The 19,841-nt window shown below is 40.8% G+C and overlaps 1 protein-coding gene across 1 annotated transcript; it reads left to right on the forward strand.

Moving 5' to 3' along the window:
- Positions 1 to 1,576: 1,576 nt before the first annotated feature.
- ano11 (anoctamin 11) lies at positions 1,577 to 18,944 on the forward strand. The gene is made up of 23 exons (XM_085260254.1): positions 1,577 to 1,965; positions 2,423 to 2,549; positions 2,648 to 2,841; positions 2,954 to 3,061; positions 3,370 to 3,506; positions 3,579 to 3,636; positions 3,721 to 3,831; positions 3,911 to 4,076; positions 4,931 to 5,021; positions 6,517 to 6,613; positions 6,697 to 6,840; positions 7,142 to 7,279; positions 8,370 to 8,468; positions 9,262 to 9,364; positions 11,226 to 11,337; positions 11,441 to 11,495; positions 11,581 to 11,678; positions 13,298 to 13,434; positions 13,587 to 13,792; positions 13,879 to 14,015; positions 14,302 to 14,392; positions 14,801 to 14,984; positions 16,543 to 18,944. Exons 1-23 carry the CDS (start codon positions 1,834 to 1,836, stop codon positions 16,572 to 16,574), a joined length of 2,757 nt encoding a protein of 918 aa, XP_085116380.1. The 5' UTR covers positions 1,577 to 1,833; the 3' UTR covers positions 16,575 to 18,944.
- The last annotated feature ends 897 nt before the right edge of the window (positions 18,945 to 19,841 follow it).

Raw genomic sequence — 19,841 nt, forward strand, 5'->3', positions numbered from 1 at the left:
CTTAAAGGATGTTTGGTATCAGCTGACTCAGTTTGTAGTGAAAGGAAGACGTTCAAGATAGCATCAGATACAATCCAGAGTACATGTTAACAACTTCCTTTATTGCTGATAATAATTTTATAGTTGCTAGGGCAACCGTTACCACTGGTCTTGTTCAGAGGTATCTTTATTATTTAGTAGTACAGTAATAGTGTGCTTGTGAGGTTACCATGAAAAAGAAAGCTGTGAACTCTTTGTAGTAACACAGTTTCAAAATCATAAATAGGGTTAGAAGTTGAGACTGAAAGACTTGAAACCAAATGTAAACCATTACAAAACAGCATCACTGATAGAAAAGGAGGCTGTGATGGCTTATGGCGAAAAAAGAGGAAAGATGTTGATGTTGGATCGATGTTGGGTAAAATATCAGGGGTTTTGACCTCTAGGGAAATTCACAGGAAAAAGTTTAATATGAAAATGAAGATTATGTGCTGTGCCCTAAAGGTTTGTTGTGGATAGCTAAGGTGAAGCTCCAGAGCAGGGGTCTCGAACTCCAGGCCTCAAGGGCCCGGTGTCCTGCAGGTTTTAGATGTGTCCTTGATCCTACACAGCTGATTTAAATGGCGAAATTACCTCCCCAACATGTCTTGATGTTCTTCAGAGGCCTGTTAATGAACTAATCATTTGATTCAGGTGTGTTAATGCAGGGTGAGATCTAAAACCTGCAGGACACCGGCCTCCGAGGCCTGGAGTTCATGACCACTGCTCTAAAGCATCTTTCAAACTCGCCAGTGTTGGCTCCGGCATTGCATTAAAATCCACTCAAAGATACTGGTGATGTCATCATTGTTTTTAAAATAGAGTTTCCCTTTGACAGCACGACTCTGGTTACTGTATGTGTTGTGTTATTCCTTCATACATGTCTCACAGGTTCGACTCTGCTCTGACTGCAGCACTGCAAACAGCATGAAAAGCAGGAAGGCTGCTGGAGGTGGTGTGCCAAAAAGTGACTTAGTTTTATATATCCTTTATTTATCTAGCTAAAAAGTCTCATTGGCAATAATTAATTCATTTATTTAGTTCTTCATTTTATATATAACCTCTTCATTCATCCTGTTGACTACAGTATTTCTACCATTATTAGCAAAGTTATTACACATAAAAAACACACAGAAACATCACTTTTTAGCTAAAAAATAAAACAACCTCCTGGTACATGTGGGGCTTCTGGACTCTGAGTATAAACCAACAGCATTTTTAAGTGCGCACAGTTTGTTCTGCGCTTTGAGAAGATCACGTGGGGGTGGTGCTTCATCCTCGTGTAATTTATGTTAATTATCTGCAGAATTTCAAACCAGTTCAGTGAAGTATATGAAACAGCTTGCATGGATGAAGGAATACACATTGACTTCAAAGAGAAGAATCCTCTCACAGTGCGTTATGTCCATATAATTATATTATTATAGCACATAAGAGCTTGGACTGCCACTCACTAACTGTTACATTATTTATGAGGTGAAAACGTGCATTTCCCTGCTGAGATGCAGCACAGCACTGTGTTGCCTGCGTGCTAGATCCATTACGGTATCCACGGCTCTTGCAGTGGAGCAGAGGAGCCTGATGGATGCAGAGATAAAAAGCAGAACGAGGACAAGGGAAGCGTAGATTGCTACAAATGCAGACTTCAGCAGCAGCTTGTTTTTCACTATAGCAAAGACCAGTATCCAGATTTTTTAAGGCTTTTTTTTGCATCTCTTACCTTCAGCCTGGCTGAAGTTATCTTTGAATTCCTTCAGTACAGATTTCATGTGAAGGCATAGTGTTTGTTTCAAGTCACAGGAGCTTTTTTTTATCATGTTGAGGAAGAGCTCAGAGCGGCTGAAGGGAGACAGAGAGGTCCTCCTGGATCTGGATACTAGGGCTGAAGCACAAAGCACAGAGAGCTATGGGAGCCTGCAGAATGGGAGCTTTATCCCCCCACGATATGTAAGCTCTGCTTTACTTATTTCCTACAATACTGCAGTGTGATATCTCTTCAGCTCACATAAATCTATAAAATCGCATCACTTTGACACAGCAGTTATTCATTATCCTGTTCCCTTTTGGCCTCACTGATTTCTCAGAGATGTGGCAGTGAGTCTTGAGGGGTTTTACCCTTCATGTAATATAAACATGAACACAAGGTACTGTAAGGACACTGATAATGGGTAATGGTGAGGCATGACTTTACTGCACTGAAAGATTGTTTTCGGCTCATCTTTCTGGTCTTATTACTGCAAAGTGGAGGCATGTACTAGCACAAGAATTAAACCTCTCCTCAAAGCCAATTAAACATTCATACACCGAGCGAAAAGGTTCAAATGCAGAAAAGTGAGCAGAGTTTTCGTCAGCAGCTGTCTCTTTACAGAGTTTCATGATATATTAATGGTGGCTCAACTGTCAGCTTGCAGCTGCAGCTGCTGATGGAGATATGGATGGCGATGATCCCATTTATATGCAGTCTCCTACAAGAAGTAAGCAACCAGTGCCACAGTTGGGGAATTACTTCAGAGACGGGAGAACTAAGATTGGTAGGCTGCTCGCTTTGCATGAGGTTTCATCAGCTCAGTGGTAGGTAGACAAAGTCATTCGTTCATTTAACCTTTCACTCCTCTGGTCTGGGGTGCAGACTTCGTGCTGGTGTGGGAGATTCGTTCACGGAGGAAGCGGCGAGGGAAAGGGACAAATATGGCTACCAGTGAGGAGAGGGAAGCCGTTCCCGCTGAGGAGAGCAGCAGGTCTGAACGAAGGAAAGCACAACTGGCTCAGTGGAGAGAGAAGTTTGTTCAGAACCTGGAGAGTGTTGGCTTGGTCATGGAAAAGGTGTTGTTGACAAGATTAAAGATTATTTATCTTATTATTAAATTATTAAATCTGTTCATTATTTTTCCTGACTTGTTGATTAACGTCTTCTTTGTTGCCTCTTTACTTGTAGGAGGAAACTGCAAATGAAAAGAAGACCATACACTTTCTCAAAATTAGCGCCCCCTGGGATGTGTTGGTGTGTTATGCTGAGGAGCTTTGCCTTAGAGCTCCACTGCAAGTAAGTACAGCTATTTATTTCTAGGTAGGTTCAATTTAAAGTTATTTGTTACGTGACGTTAAACCCAGTTGATAATAATACTAATTTGGGGAATAAACAAGGACAACTTAATATGAAAGAGCACACTGATGTTTACCAGATAAAGTCTTTACTCTCTCACTTTTCTCTTTAATCATGCGAACATTTTCTGATTATCTCTTAAGACAATGAAAACCTGTCGTAACATTTCACTCAGAACCAAAAACGTGCATCTTATGCTGTTCTACAGTAATAGAAGGAGGTCACCTGTATCTGTGTTTGTGTCCCAGGCACAGCAGCATCTAGACCTCAACACATCTGCTCGGGTACTGAGTAAACTATGCATACCTAACGTAATGACGGAGTCTGTGCCTAACAGGCCTCTGGACTATTACACATGTGCCTTTCGCAAGTCAAAGATGAGCAGGTGGGTTAACTTCTGCAAACAGTTGGATCAGATCACTGCTGCGTGTTTTGCTGAATGTACGCTTTTCTTCAGATTCCTTGGCTGGGAAGATCACGATACATATTTCACAAATACGCAGAGGCACCGTGTTGTAAGTAACACAAGTGTGACAATAGTAGTATACTGAATGTATCGGATGTATATTTGAACTAACAGACTGAGAGTTTTATTTCAGGTCTATGAGATTCTTGCCAGGACAGCATATGGGAAAAGGAAGAAGGCTGAAGTCGGAGTGGACAGACTGTTAAATGAAGGGGCGTACACAGCAGCGTTCCCGCTGCATGAGGTGAGTTATTTTTAGCTGTTCTGTACACTGAAATGTGTCGTTTTCTCTTTCTCATTAGCAGCATGTTTTTTCTCTTTAGGGGCCCTTTCAGCTTCCAAAGCACGAGGTCCGACCTGACGAGCTGAACCAGAGGCAGGTTCTCTACTACTACTGGGCCCGCTGGTGCAAATGGTACAAGTATCAACCACTGGACCATATCAGGGAGTACTTTGGAGAGAAGATTGCACTCTACTTTGCCTGGCTGGGTAAATATATATTCTTATTTCTGTTGTTCAAAAAATTTGGCTCATTTTTTACAGATAAAAAGCCCACTCCTTCCTGAATCCAGGAGGATTACTGAATCCAGACCAGAAGGTATCACAATAACTAGTAATGTTAATTAAATATTTAGATTTTGTCATTATTGCTAAAATGAAAACATTATAAATATCTGTGCAACTGTTAAGGCTTTCTCCCTGTCGACAAGTAATTTGAGTTTAATTAACTGCTCAACATAAGCGTTCTATTGATATCTCAGTAATTTTATTACCTTGAAGCACAAACTAAAGCAGTTTTTGCAGATTATTTGGTTGAAATCAATTTAAATTTAGTAGCTAACTATAATTTTATTACAATTCTGGTCATTTGATTTGAGTCTGATGGGGGCCAAAGATTTCTCTATTTAAAAAAAACCCCGCTGTTCATTTTAATAAATGAGAAATACGTGGAGTCTGTATTACACGCCAGAATCATTTAAAATGATTAGAAATGGATCAAAACTAATACAGGACAATAAGCAGAGTGCTCACATAAATAAACATACTGTATGATACAGCAATCTAAGCTACAGCCTCCTGGCACTGACTCTACAGTGAATTGCATCTATTACTTTTTTCTTCCTTTCTTTTTTCACAAAAAGGTACAAGTGGAAACTCCTTTTTTTAGCAGTGAAATTCTTTTATGAATCTCTGTTAAGAGGAGAGTGTAGTATATGCAAAGGGGCTATACCTGAGCTTGAAACCATTATTGTCAGGATGAAAGTCATCACTGCAGCTGAAATTGAACATCCGTCTTGCATCAGCTGAGAGCTGCAGTCTAATGGAGCTTTTTGTCTCTGCAGGTTTCTACACAGCCTGGCTGCTGCCGGCAGCAGTGGTCGGGACTCTGGTCTTTGTGTCTGGAGTGATGTCCATGGGTACCAACACACCAGCGTGAGTCTGCATCATGTATACATAGCATGTGTTTTATTGTGTAACACAAAATAATTTTAAATGAAATGTCGCATTACAGACATGGCTAGTCACGTGTGACTGCACTCACTTAGATAAGGTATTGTGGCATAGTTGTTGAAGTTTTACACACAGGGGTCAGTTTAAGCAGGCAGTTCAAACACAAGTGAAGCAACCACCGTTTTAATAGACACAAAAACTTGGATCTTGTCTTTAATAATGTATAACATAAAAATCAAACAAATAGGAAACCCTCACACAAAGTTAGTTGCAACTAGTTGCAAACAGTTGCCAAATGTGAAAAAATCCAATGCAGTCATGGGGCAACTATTGATCACCCAGCCCCCTGACCCCCCGATCCCTCAATGGAGTTTCAGATGGTAACCAGACATTATGTTTAATTAAACATTAAACATACTTATGCACTGACATGTATCACTATTGATAGTGATTCAGCTGAATTTAATGCACACCCACATGGCTCATAATAAAAATAAACGGGACTAATCATTGTCAGCCAGCTGCTGGCTGCAGTGGCTTCTTAGAGTCTTATTGTTTCAGTGAAGCTGCTGAAATTGGTGCCGTTGTGCCTGTTCAGAAACGTATAGCAAAAACCTTACTGATGTCCAACATAAGAGCCAAAGTTCAGTGCTGTACTTAATGTACACACATGAGATTAGCATTGATTTCTCCTTAGAAAGAAAGCAAATAAGTGTGTTATAGCTTTTGTTTTAAGGGCTGCCACAGTTTCCTGGAAATTAAACTCCACTTACAGACTCTCTCAAACAAGCACAACTTTAGATTCAAATATTTCAAAGCAGAGCGCACTCTGCATAAAGACTCGCTTCACAGCTAGATCATCTACATGTGGGATGTCTGTGCCAGTTTGTCATATATTATTTATTAAGAGTTGGCTCTCCTTTCTGGTTTTTCTTCTCAGTGTAAGTGTAGCCTAGATTGTGTACAGTAATATTGCCGCTGTAACTACTGTTTACCTTTTTCTGGCTTCATTTCTTAGGGATAAGTCGATATCCTAGGAAAGAGAATCTGTGGCAGCAAGAAAAAGCAGCCATCTCTAATGGACAATTAGTGCAGAATAATCCTCCTATTAAAAAAAAAAGAGGAGGAAATAGATCTCGCTGTCAGTCCAGGCTTTATTTGTAGCTGATCCCATGTGCAGTCAGGGTTTCAGTAACTCACTCTATAACTGTAATAAAGGAAAGAGCAGTAGCTTTGTTTCCCGGCAGGAGGTTAGGAGAATGCTTTCCACACCGCTCATCTGTTCCCTGGAAGCAGTACGTAATAGGTATATGTGCAGCCTTTACATCCATTAGAGTTAATTCTCCCAATCCCTTAGCTCCCACACTGATCATTATTGGGCCTCACAGTTATGTGAGGCCAAATACGTGTTGCTTTAAAACCTGTAATTAGTGTTATCTCAGGTGTAACTAATCTGTGTCAGTGTGTCTGTCAACAGGGAGGAAATCTGTAACAGTGGAGCTAGCTATACCATGTGTCCACTCTGCAAAACATGTAAGGCCTGGAACATGTCTGAGATCTGCACCTTGACGAAGGTACCAAGCTTTTCGTGGTGAACAAATCGCTGACTCTGCGAAAAAAGACTTGAACCTAATGGTTGTACCTTTCTATGTTGCAGCTGGGATACTTATTTGACCATCCAGGTACAGTGTTTTTCAGTGTGTTCATGTCATTCTGGGCTGTAACCTTTCTGGAGTACTGGAAGAGAAAAATGGCCACTCTGGCACATCACTGGGACTGTATGGACTTCCATGAAGAGGAGGTATTGGTTGCTTTCAGTATGAGTGTGATCATACTGGTCTTATTCGGTTTAGAGCTCTTAGGTCTGTCATGATTATAGATCCAGTAATACAGTAATGGGCATCATGACTGTTTGCACTTGTTTGCACAGGGATTCAATTTTTTTAATATTTGATTTTAACCTTTATACACGGAAGTTTCAGTTTTGTACAGAGTAAACAAGGTAAACAACAGAGCAAAGACTAAAGTTACAGACCAATCTGTGAACCAGACAAAGCCGGTGAAGAGTGTGTCCAGTGATGATGGTCACTGTTTTCTTTAAGGAGCGTCCTCGGCCGGAGTTTGCAGCCATGGCCCCTACTATGGAGCAAAATCCAGTGACTGGGGTCAAAGAGCCATACTTTCCTGAAAAAACCAGGCTGTCTCGCATGTTCACTGGCTCCATGGTTATCATAATGATGGTGAGGCCATTTAAAATATTTTACATACTGTACTGCTGTTTTGTTGTTTTTGCACTTCAGTAAAAGAAATACTCGAGGTGCATTTTAACACTATGCATTATGTTTAGTTAGGTTCTTAAACGGTTTAATTACCACTATTATTGTCACACTGTAAAATGTCGTTCTAATACAGCAGATCCAGATCCGCTCCCGAACAACAGACTTTCTCTTTTTCTCATCATTAATCTCATTGCACGTGGTTTCAGTAAGGAGTCTCGGTTTCTCTTGAGCTTTTCCTTTTGTGATTGTGTTGAGAAATAGAGGTGGGGTTAACACCTTTGTGCCATTCCAGTAAATCCTGCATTGTTAACTGAACCCTTTTTTAATAATGAATCCAGGTCACATGCCTACAGGGCCAGATATGATCCCATCATCTCATCCACGCACTTTATGCTGTGTCCAAGATTCACTTCTTTGTAGATGCAGATCTGAGGATCATTTTTCACACACCCTTGTTTTGATGATGGGATTAGAGATGGAAATGTTTTAAAATTCTAATTCTCTTCCCTGTTCAGTAGAAGGATTTTGCTGGAAACATACTGATGTTATGATAGTTGTGAATTTTGATATAAGGAATGAAAATGTCTGCAAGTTAATTTCCCGAAACTGAAAGGAATAGAATCCACTATTAGACAAAGAAAAGAAATGAATATCATGGAAAAAATTATTCAGCTGTTACTAAATTTTATGGGAATAATACCTGATCCAAGCTCTTGTTGGAAGCTCTTGCTTGCTTGCCAATCTTTAGAAAAATCCTACTACTAAATGCTACTGACTTAGAAAAGCATATGCATGTCTAGCACATTCAATTAAAGCCGTCTTTTAAAAACTTTGTTTGTGCTCTGAAAGATGTCAGTCAGGATGTAAGAGATATGGATCAGTTTTATGATGAGCATCATGAGAGCCGCAATGAGGATGCTGGACTCTTGACTTCTTGGTCTTATATTATGCTGCATGGTGTTGATGATGACAGCAGACCTTTGTGTGCCTCTGGCTGTGTGCAGCATATTATGTCGCAGCTACAGGTGTGCTTTTCCCCCTCTTCTCTCAGCTGTGTGTGGTGATGATCTTCCTGGTGACGGTGGTCGTGTGCCGTGGTATCATCAGTGTGGTGATATTTCATTCTGGGAGCCCTGTGCTGCGGACAGAGGTACATTACAGCTGTTTCATGCTTTGCACAAAGAAATGCTACAAACACATTGGAGCTTTTTTCCAAAAAGAAAACTGTTAATAAGAAGAGAATGCAATTATTAAATTATTAAAAATGATCACAATCACATTTTAATATAACATTTTCGTTTTTTGGGCATCACAGTGGTGCAGTGGTGGTGGAATCCACTGGCCATTTGGGGACTTTCTGTATGGAGGCCCCAGACTCATACATCCCCACACTGTGTGGGTTCTCTCTGGGTGCTCTGGCTTTATCCCACAGTCCAAAGACATGCATGTTAGGTTAACTGGTGAATATAAAATTGGCCATAGGTGTGAAAGTGAGTGTGAATGGTTGTCTGTTTCTCTGTTTAAGCCCTGTGGTTGACTGGCTCCCTTTCCAGGGAGTAGCCCCACCCTTTGTCCTGTGACAGATGTGATAGGCTCCAGTCAACAATCATGACCGTTCAGTCTTGGTTTTCTTCTTTGTCCACTGTGTACAGAAATTTATGCTGACACTTTTTATCATATTATGTAACACATATGATCTGCAGTAAAATTCTCATATTTACATTATACCAAGAAACAGCTCAGTGTTACTAACTTTACACATTTTTTTTGCCATTCTCTCAACTTTTACTGCCAGTTCACATGGTCAAAAACGATCAACATTTGAGTTGTGTTGTGTTGGTACTGTTTTTAATTAAATATATTTGTACATGTTTAAATGATTTTGCAAATCACTGCATTTTATTTATCATACAAACATTCATGCATTTAATTTCCTCCCCCAGGCAGGGACCATAGCCAACATCTCCAGCAGTATTGTAAACCTGGGGCTCATACTGCTGATGGGCCAGGTCTACACTGCATTAGCTGAGCAGCTCACTAAATGGGGTAAGAATCAATGCTGCTCTCACACACCTCAAACCTCTGTGGTGTATATTGTTATCAGCTTTGTACTTGATTGCCACTAACTAAAAGCTCAGACTTCTCCAGAGCAGGTGAATCTCTTCAGTTGGATCCTTATGGTTATTGTTTCTGTCAAAGTAGCTGCATCATGTTGCAGAATTATGGGACTGTAAAGTACAGATACAGAGGGCATAAAAAGTCTACACACAAAAAAATATTTTTAAAAACCCTAAAAACAATGTGGTTGGACACGTCTGCACGCCTTCTTATAATTAGGGGTAAGATTAATCACATGTGAATTCATATTAAACATTAGTCATCAGTTAAAGTGACTCATTAAAATCAAATGAAGTTCAGCTGTTTTTGTAGGATTTTCCTGATGTGTACCTTGTGGCATCTTCCAACAAAATTTGTGATCTGCAAATAACTTACAAACACATCAAACTGATCTCATTGCTGAAAATAGATGAAAAAACCCCATTACTGCCAGAACTGAGGGAAAGACAAGAAGATAACTGGCCAGGGAGATTTACAGCAACATTAAATGAGCTGCAGGAATTTCTGGCAAGAACTGGTTGTGTACTACATGTGACAACAATCTCAAGTTAAACACACACATGATATACATACATCAGAGCGTCCACAAGCATGTAGGTTTTGTGTCATGATCTGATAAGGCCAAAGTTGAAGGTTTTAGGAGTGATTCCTTGAGATATGTTTGACACAAAAACAGTTCACATCACCAGAGAAAAACTGTACCTGCAATGAAGCATGGTAGTGATAACATCGTGCTTTGGGGCTGTTTTTCTTCATCTGGAACTACAGTAGGGCTTTAGTCAAGCTGGGAGGATTTATGAACAGTACTAAAATAGCAATCATTTTTCACAAAAAACCTCTTTAGGCATCTGCTAGAAAACTGAAGATCAAGAGGATTTGGACCTTGTAGCACAACAGCAGCAACCAGCTGCATATATCCAGATCATCAAAATAACTGATTCACCAAAAAATGAGCCAGCCTGAGTACAGATTCAGATCCTGCTGAAAAACTGTGGAGTGACCTGAAGAGGACTGTGCTCAAAAGATGGCGCCATAATCTGAAAAACTTGGAGTGTTTTTACAGAGAAGAGAAGGGCAAATAATGAAGACGTGCCATGCTAACAACTAACCAAAAAGACTGACTACTGTAATAAAATGCAAAGGTGCTTCAACAAAGTTGTTAGTTTAACCCTTTAACTCACAGTGTACCATATTTGATACATGACTTTTCATGAGTTCTTGAGATGTTCACATGATCAGTGTGCAAAAACTCTGCTTAATTGTTTAGGCAAAAAATAAGAACAAATAAATAATAATTTTCTGACAATTATTTCATGGGTCAGGCTTTAAATAGCTAAGGATGTGCATATTTATGCAACCAGATTGTTGTAAAAATTTTAGTGTACATGTTTAACCCCTCCAAAAAGATTGTAACTGTTAATCTTGATGTTTAAACAGTTCAGCCACTGTTTAAAATGGATATCGGCAGGATTGTTGATGATGTATCCAGCAGAGTATTTGTAGAATCATCTCATTTCAGTCAAGAAAGTATGATAGACAATCATATTCGCTGCTGATTCTTGATTCTTGTAAAAAAACAGACAAATCAAAAAACACCCCAAATTAATGTAAAAAAAATAGTTTACACTGTGGTTTCCCTTTTTTCTTAGTTTTGACTACCTGTAAACCAGTTATCATAATATCTTGTTATCTATATAAAAATGACTTTGAAGTCATTTAAACTAAGTGAAATCAAAGGCAACATTGTCTCGATGTCTTTAACACTGTGTTTTTGTGCGATGTGTTGCAGAGATGCACAGAACACAAACCCAGTATGACAACGCTTTCATCTTCAAGGTGTTCATCTTCCAGTTTGTCAACTTCTACTCGTCTCCCTTTTATGTGGCTTTCTTTAAAGGAAGGTGAGACACACGAGTCACAACAGACACACAGGATAATCATGAAAAGATGAAGACACTGAGACAAAGAAAGTATTTAAGGTGCCACTGATCTCTCTGTGATTAGGTTTGTGGGTTACCCTACCAACTACGGGACCTTGTTCGGGATGAGAAATGAAGACGTGAGTGATTTAGAGAGCCTGTAACGTACCAGCATGTGAAAATGATGCCCCCATAGTGTCATGTCTGTGTGTCTTTGCGTTACAGTGTGGTGCCGGGGGTTGCCTCATTGAATTGGCTCAACAACTTTTCATCATAATGGTGGGAAAACAGCTCATCAACAACGTTCAGGAGTTCATCTTACCGTACGTTGCTACACTTTTAGCTTTTATGGGTTTTTTTATGTATATGTTTTATGTTTTTATAGAAAAATGTTCTGTTGTCAATCTCCAGCATATTTAAACATCCTTTATTCTTCCTTTTATTTACATCCTTTATTATTTATTTAAAAGCTTTCGTGGTTTACCAGGACATCTTACTTTTTAGAGAAAAAATTTCAGGAGTAAATTTTTTCTGCAATAAAATAATAATTAAACAAATTAGATTCAAACACATGAGCAATAAGTACAGTGACTGTCAAATACAACTGAAAAGATTAAAGCAGAGTTAGGATAAAAGCTAAAACTGGTACAGATGTGGGAGATGCATAAAAGTAGCTGTGCTGTGTCATATTGTTCCACAGTTCCAGCTGTTTAGTGCAGTAAATCTCATCCATGTGCCTCTGCACCATCAGCTGTGTGTGACTGTTTAAGACTTACTGCAGACAGTAAGTGTAAAATAAGGGCAGCAGAGGAGCAGTTCAGTAAATACGCTTAAAACCTCTGGCAAAATTATGTAATCATCACTCTTGAGGATCCAGCTCTTTTACTTTGTAGCACATAAACAAATCACAGATATGATGACAGAAATTATTGCTATACATGAAAAATAAATGGGCAGAAACAGGAGCCAACATTTGTTACAGAACTGTCAGAAACAGGCTGAATGAAATGAGATTTACATGCAGAGAAGCCAAACACAAGCCAGCGCTTACAGTGGGCCAAAGAGGGGCAGTCATGGACTGTGTTAACTGATGTTAGTGATGAATCATAAATGTGGAGTGGCCAAGGGGATGATGCTGGAAATTTGGTCTTGTGCTGCTGCAGTGAAACAGACAAAGATGACTGCATGAAGAAAACAAGCACATTTCCCCACTCAGTGGTGGGGCGGCATGTGTTGTAAAAGATGAGAGGGGATTGCAGTCATTACATCAGCAACAAATGCTTCCAGTGATAGAAAATAGGTTTGGTTAACTAATTCCAACTGAAAGTCTATGGTGGTTATTGGGGAACAATGATTGCTGTTCAGCTACAAAAAATTAGTCCTGTGTCATATCTGTGATGTAATGAACATCCTCTAAATGTGCTGTTTCTGTCATTTTTGCCATTGCATGTTACAATGCATACTAACATAAATCCTTATCCTGATTCCATCAAATGATCAGGTGACCCTGGAGTTATGCTCCAATAGGCCCAGGCTGCTGGGGCGTTCCCTTCCCTCTTCACTCACTTCTTTTCACTCTCTGCATGGTTTTGCACCACGTGTCTATTTAGTCATTAGCTGTTATTAAACTCTGGCACTTTCTCCCATAGTTATCTCCTTTCTCCTGTTTCTGCTGTCTTCTCCCATGCCATCACCCCCAAGTGGTCGCGGCAGATGGCTGCTCTTCCCTGAGCCTGGTTCTGCTGGAAGTGTCTTCCTGTCAAAAGGGAGTTTTTCCTTCCCTCTGTTGCCAAATGTTTGCTCACAGGGGTTGTCTGTTGTTGGGGTTTCTTTCGAATAGTTTTTTGGTTTTAACCTTAGAGTATAAAGCACCTTGAGGCGAATGTGTGCCTTTATAAATAAAACTGAATTAAACCGAAAATGTCTTTTTCTTCCCTAACAGTAAAGTGAAGGCCTGGCGCCAGAAGAGAACTCTGGCAAAAGTGCTGGGTGGCAAGGCATCCCATGAGCCTCGGCGCTGGGAAGAGGATTACCAGCTGGTTGAGTGTGAGGGCCTGTTCGAAGAGTACCTGGAGATGGGTGAGTATCCATATCTGATTTAGAGACTTTAATATCACTGCATTCAACCGGATCGCCAGTTCAGTCCAACTAAAAATTCACACATAGATAATATCCATTTTGATGAAAAAATGCAAAGATTAATTATCTAATTTTAATTTCATGTGCTGCAGTGCTCCAGTTTGGGTTCATTACTATCTTTGTGGCGGCGTTCCCCCTCGCTCCGCTCTTCGCCCTCCTTAACAACTGGGTGGAGATTCGTTTGGATGCACACAAGTTTGTGTGCGAGTACCGCCGGCCGGTGGCTGAACGTGCACAAAACATCGGAGTGTGGTTTAACATACTGGAAGCTTTGTCACACCTGTCTGTCATTGCCAATGTGAGTTCATGTCTAATACATTATTGTCAGACTACATAGCAATATGAGGAAAAAAAGAACATTTATTATCTTTTATTCTTTTTCAGGCTTTCCTAATAGCGTTCACTTCAGATTTTTTACCTCGCCTGCTATATCAGTACAAATTTGACAATGATCTCAACGGATACGTCAACTTCACCCTGGCTTACGCCCCACTCAACTACACAGAGTACCCTATGTGCAGGTATGCTGCTTTGAGCTTTCTTTTTATGCTCCTTTTTATTCCTTCATCTTATGTGTCAAGTTCAACTTCTCATATATGGTTACTTTGGTGTTGCTAAGCAACATTTAAGTTTCTTAACATTTAAGTTAAGTGTGTTCATGTCATAGCCTTGGCCAACAATGGGTGATATTACTGAATATTAAGACTGTTCTTTTCATGTGCTGCTGCTGTATATTATACACACCAAGTATTACAAATATTTCTTGTTGTAACTTTGTAACAAATTATGTTTGTTGGGGTTTTTCAGATACAAAGCATTCAGAGACAACAATGGAAACTACACACTGTTTTACTGGGAGCTCCTGGCAGTCAGACTTGGCTTTATTATTGCATTTGAGGTATGACGGAAGCTTCCTAGCATCTCTATTTACTTCATTTTGCCTGTTTTAGTGGTTTTACCTTTGTTTAGTATTGCCTTTTCACTGACACCTCTATGCCAGTTCTGCTTGTTTGGACAAATTCTAATGATTTAGTCCTCTTTTACCGTTTTGTTTCCATCTGCATCACTTTTTATTCTCTCTCTATATACCTCCTCTCTGCCATTTCCTCACAGTTATTTGTTAATGCTCACCTGAGAGAGAAGAAATTATTCACCAGTTGTACAAATTATGTGGAAAATAAAACTACAAGTACTGTTTTTCCATTTTCATGCTTGAAGATCAGCTGTCTGTTTGCTTAAAATTAATGACAATTTGTGATGTGGAGATTGTTCACACTGTTCTTGCTGTTGTTTTTACTGTCACCAGCACGTGGTGTTCTTCGTGCTGCGAGCCATTGACTGGATTGTACCCGATGTTCCCGAGTCCCTGGAGCTGAAGATGAAGAGGGAGCGCTACCTGGCTAAGCAAGCTCTGGCTGAAAACCAGGAGGCCCTGTTGGTGAGTCGAGCCCGAGTGGCCGCCGCTGCCACTCCAGGCACCTCCAGCCCAGGTCAGTAAGAACATGGGACGCACACACACAAGGTCATGCAGCACACACTTCTCCATATAAAGTAAATCTAGTTAACAATGACCAGGTAAATATGTTCATATTAAACTCACTTAAATCATCTTTTGGATACAAATTTGTGTGTCTGAGAGCAGAAAAAAAATAAAAACAAGTCTTTTCTATTAGAAGTTTCTAATAAAATGTTACCGTGCTTCCTTGTCAGCTGCATGATAAACAAATCCTCTGCAGTGTGTTTCCACGTAGGTGATCCATGCAGTGTCAAACCTGTCACTGTCTCTGACACAGCTGATTCACACTAATAAAATCCACAATTGAAAGGCTTTTAAGAGCTCACCCACCCACCTGCAAAGCACCTGCGGCTATACTGGCTGTCATAAACTCGCTGCGTACAGCATGATCATTAGAGGTAATCTATGTGGGATCAGTGCCAAATATTTCGCTTGATTGCATCGCCAGACTTTGTGACCTGATGTGTGTTGGCACGGGTTATTTCATCCATCAGCACTTCTGTTCAGGTTGGACTTTAAATAAAATGAAAAATCATTATGTTCAGCAAAACGAAGCAGCTTAACACGTCACATGTCAAATTTCATATTCTGCCCACGGGGATTGAGCGATGATCGTCGGGTATAGACTGTCATAGTGTGTATATTCATCCTCACCTGTATGTGTGTGTGTCCCCTTTGTTCTGGCCCACGCTGTTGTCATGTGTCTCATGTAGTGAATGTTGCTGGATGAGGACAGGTAAGTACAGCACAGGTAAGTGAATGGCATTCCTAAAAAGGATGTCATGATTTCAGTTCAGAAATATTGGTATTAATTTATATTTTTAAGCCGATCCAGTGATCATTTAAAGTCTGATTTTCTTTTGTTGTTTAATCAAAAGTTATAATGTGGTACATGTAAGTCAGCAAAACATCTGTAAGACGTCAGTGGGCCCAGAGTTGCTCGCTGTTATGGTGATTATTCATCTCCATATCACATTAGTTAGTCTCTGTTTAGAAGCTGCTTATTTTATTTGCTGATCCAAGTTAATAGCTAGCTCTTTCCTCAACATTACTAACTAATACTAATTACTAATACTACTACTCCCTGTGGTTTCATTGCATTTGGGATGCACAGGTTTTGGATTGGAGTCTGAAAACTTGAATACAGCAGGTGGCATTGTGGGATTTTTATATCCTCTAACTCCCCTAAAGTCACATTTTGTTTAGTTTAATTTAGAACTTAGTTAGATCAACACTGTGTGAATTTAATGTGCATATTTGCTCTTCGAAGATAAAAAGCAACCATTTTATTAGATGTGAGGCCTACAGGACATACAGACTAAGGACTTTGGCATCTGAAATTATTTATTACATTTCATTGTGTAACCAGTTTATTTAGTGTTGTAGTTACCTGATGTGATCGCTGCAGCAAAAGTATCTGTGTCAGCCTTTTCCTCCTCTGTACCTCTTATTGTAGTCAGTCTAACACAATTAACTCTTTTTCTTGCCTTTCTGCTTCTTTCCCGTTACTTCTGCCATTGCCTCCTCTGAAGGAAGTGACACGTCCCTTGGAAACATGAGTTAGGATTCCTCTGTGGAAAAGAAGCAGTGGGACTGAACGCTGGTGGAATATGAGACTTTCCTTTGTATCTCGGATAAGTGAAATTTTCCCAAGAAAGTGGAATACTGTCTTGGGATTGGTTTTCATATCACTAATACATATTCATCTGCACAGATACATGGTAAGCAGGTGTGCTTCGGCCTGCCCACCTTCTTCATATGGACATTTCTCCAACATATTTGGGATTTTTTTCAATCTCATGGTTATTGCAACATTATCAGAGTCTGATGTTACTGGAGCAAAGGGCATGAATTTATAAAGCATAAATCTATGTATTGCTAAATAATTAAGCAACGTATGTGGGGAAAATTAGTATGTTGATTGGCTTCCACTAGCTGCAGCATGCACTGTTAATGCTACCTGACGCCACGCAGGTGTGGGACTTACTTGCAGTACTGTGTGTGTATCCCACGCAGCCTCAGATTGACTTCAAAGTCTGACAACATGAACTATTTAAATGATGCCAAATGTTGTATTGACAGAGCATAGTTTGAAATTGCATAAATTCCAATTTGCAGTGTTTTTCTTGGAGTTACTGTTGGGATACCCAGAGGACCTGAAATGTAATGAAGTTGGATTACACCTTGACTCTGCAAAAGCTCATCCTGAATATTTTGGGGGGGCTTTATAAAACTCCTCTGAAGGGACAGAAGGCTTCAAACAAAGGAGTGCACAGGATCAGTAGTGCCACTCATGGAAAGAAAACAGACTTTTATGTGTGAGCTCGGCAGACTGCCTCTTTAATGTGTATTGTTATTATCTTTATGACGAATGCTGACTTGAGGTCAAAGTTCACCTTTCTTGGACAAACTGTTACAACAAGATCAACAGAGTCAACAGTGCTTTGGGGTTTTTTGCTCCTCATTTTCACAAAGCTGGCATTGTTCACTGACTGTATTATCATCACATAGTTTATGCTGCGTTTTCACTCAGCACCAAGCATGAAAGTCTTTTCTACGTGAATGTCCTGCACAGTATGGCTGTACAGTACTGTAAACAGGAGTGAAACAGCACCTGAGCAGAGGCCATATTTTACATATGAGCTTTTTTGTCATTTTTGATCAAATAAATCTAGTTTGACGAATGCAAACACCTCCTCGATGTGGGATTCACAGCCTCAGAGATGCTGTACTTGCTGGAACTTTAATCCTTCCACACCATCTGTCTTCTCCACTTTCTTCTTCTCTTCATTTTGCCCTCCTTCTTGAAACATCACCTTCCCCCCAAAAAGATGAAAAGTCTCTGATTTATTGGGAGTCAGAAACAGACAGGTGTTTCATTAATGATTTCCCTCTTCCTCTCCCTCCTCCCCACACAAAAACTCCACCAATGGCCGTGGCCTTGGGCAACTCCTGACTTTTACTTCATCTCATCTCCTCTTCCACCTCAGTCTCTTTTTTTCATGTTATTTCATTCCTGAAGTCACTTTTTTTGTAATGAATACTATCTTCTTCCTCCTCTTCTCTCTCTTGGCCACATTCATCCTTTAGATTGTTGTGATTGCTCTGCGTTCCTCTGCCATGGCCTGCAGGAAGAGTGAGTTAGTACATGTCAGCGAGCACAGGTATGCGCTGCGGACACCGGCTGGCTCATTTACCGGCTGCTGGAGTGAAGTGAGGGAATGTTTGCATGCAAGCAAGACATGGCAACGAGGCATATGATGAGGACTCAGCTGAATATTTTTTTTAAAAGCCCTCAAAACTTGCCTGATAGTCAATGCATTAGCATATGCACATACTGAGAAATACAGCTGCATTTCAGGGTTCAGTCAGTGTTACGTGTTGCCTGATATATATATGTATATATGTATACATATATATATATTTAGGAAAGCAATCCTGGATGCCACTTTTCGTCAGGGTGCCCTGGTTCCTCAACACCTGACGCGGACCTTGTTGATCCGGGCGACGTCCGAGCCAGCATGCCTTCATATTTATCTGTCTCGCTCATGTCTGCGGTAGGCTTGCTTAGCATAGGGGGTCTAGCCTTAGGACCCTTACTGGATACAGACGCCCCAGGCAGGAATCGAACTTGCGATCCTCTGTTCCAAAGGCGTGTAGTCTAACCACTACGCTATCCAGCTGCTTTGGATAGAAGCCACTGACATAAAGACAAGAAAGCTCCTTACCATGCATGGAGGGTTTCACCCCAAGTCCAGCACCCTGAGGCTTTACGCTAAGCGGAAAGAAGGGGGCCGGGGACTGGTGAGTGTCAGCACCACAGTCCAGGATGAGACAAGGAACATCCAAGAATACATTGGGAAGATGGCCCCAACTGACCGAGTGCTCAGTGAATACCTCAGGCAGCAGAAACCCAAGAAAGAGGAGGGAGACGAGGAACCATCATGGAAGGACAGGCCCCTGCACGGTATGTACCACCGGCAGATAGAGGAGGTGGCTGATATCCAGAAATCCTACCAGTGGCTGGACAAAGCTGGACTGAAAGACAGCACAGAGGCACTAATCATGGCAGCACAAGAACAAGCTCTGAGTACAAGATCCATAGAGGCTGGGGTCTATCACACCAGGCAAGACCCCAGGTGCAGGCTGTGTAAAGATGCCCCAGAGACAATCCAGCACATAACAGCAGGGTGCAAGACGCTAGCAGGCAAGGCATACATGGAACGCTATAACCAAGTGGCCGGCATAGTGTACAGGAACATCTGTGCTGAGTATAACCTGGAAGTCCCGAGGTCAAAATGGGAGATGCCCCCAAGGGTGGTGGAGAATGACCGAGCTAAGATCCTGTGGGACTTCCAGATATAGACGGACAAAATGGTGGTGGCTAACCAACCGGACATAGTGGTGGTAGACAAACAGAAGAAGACGGCCGTAGTGATCGATGTAGCAGTTCCGAATGACAGCAATATCAGGAAGAAGGAACACGAGAAGCTGGAGAAATACCAAGGGCTCAGAGAAGAGCTCGAGAGGATGTGGCGGGTGAAGGTAACGGTGGTCCCCGTGGTAATCGGAGCACTAGGTGCGGTGACTCCCAAGCTAGGCGAGTGGCTCCAGCAGATCCCGGGAACAACCTCGGAGATCTCTGTCCAGAAGAGCGCAGTCCTGGGAACAGCTAAGATACTGCGCAGGACCCTCAAGCTCCCAGGCCTCTGGTAGAGGACCCGAGCTTGAAGGATAAACCGCCCGCAGGGGCGTGCTGGGTGTTTTTTATATATATATATATATACATATATATATATACATACATATGTGTGTATATATATATATACAT

The sequence above is a fragment of the Mchenga conophoros genome, linkage group LG20 (assembly GCF_057382185.1).
Source record: "Mchenga conophoros isolate Kocher_MC1m ecotype Shallow Benthic linkage group LG20, M_conophoros_male_GT1.1, whole genome shotgun sequence".
Lineage (NCBI taxonomy): Eukaryota > Metazoa > Chordata > Actinopteri > Cichliformes > Cichlidae > Mchenga > Mchenga conophoros.

Bases quoted from the DNA above. Each gene is read 5' to 3' on its own strand.
- ano11 (XM_085260254.1), top strand. From the start codon at position 1,834: ATGTTGAGGAAGAGCTCAGAGCGGCTGAAGGGAGACAGAGAGGTCCTC. The intron at 3,507-3,578 runs GTGGGTTAACTT...GCTTTTCTTCAG, and splicing joins CGCAAGTCAAAGATGAGCAG to ATTCCTTGGCTGGGAAGATC. The intron at 14,016-14,301 runs GTATGCTGCTTT...GGGGTTTTTCAG, and splicing joins ACAGAGTACCCTATGTGCAG to ATACAAAGCATTCAGAGACA.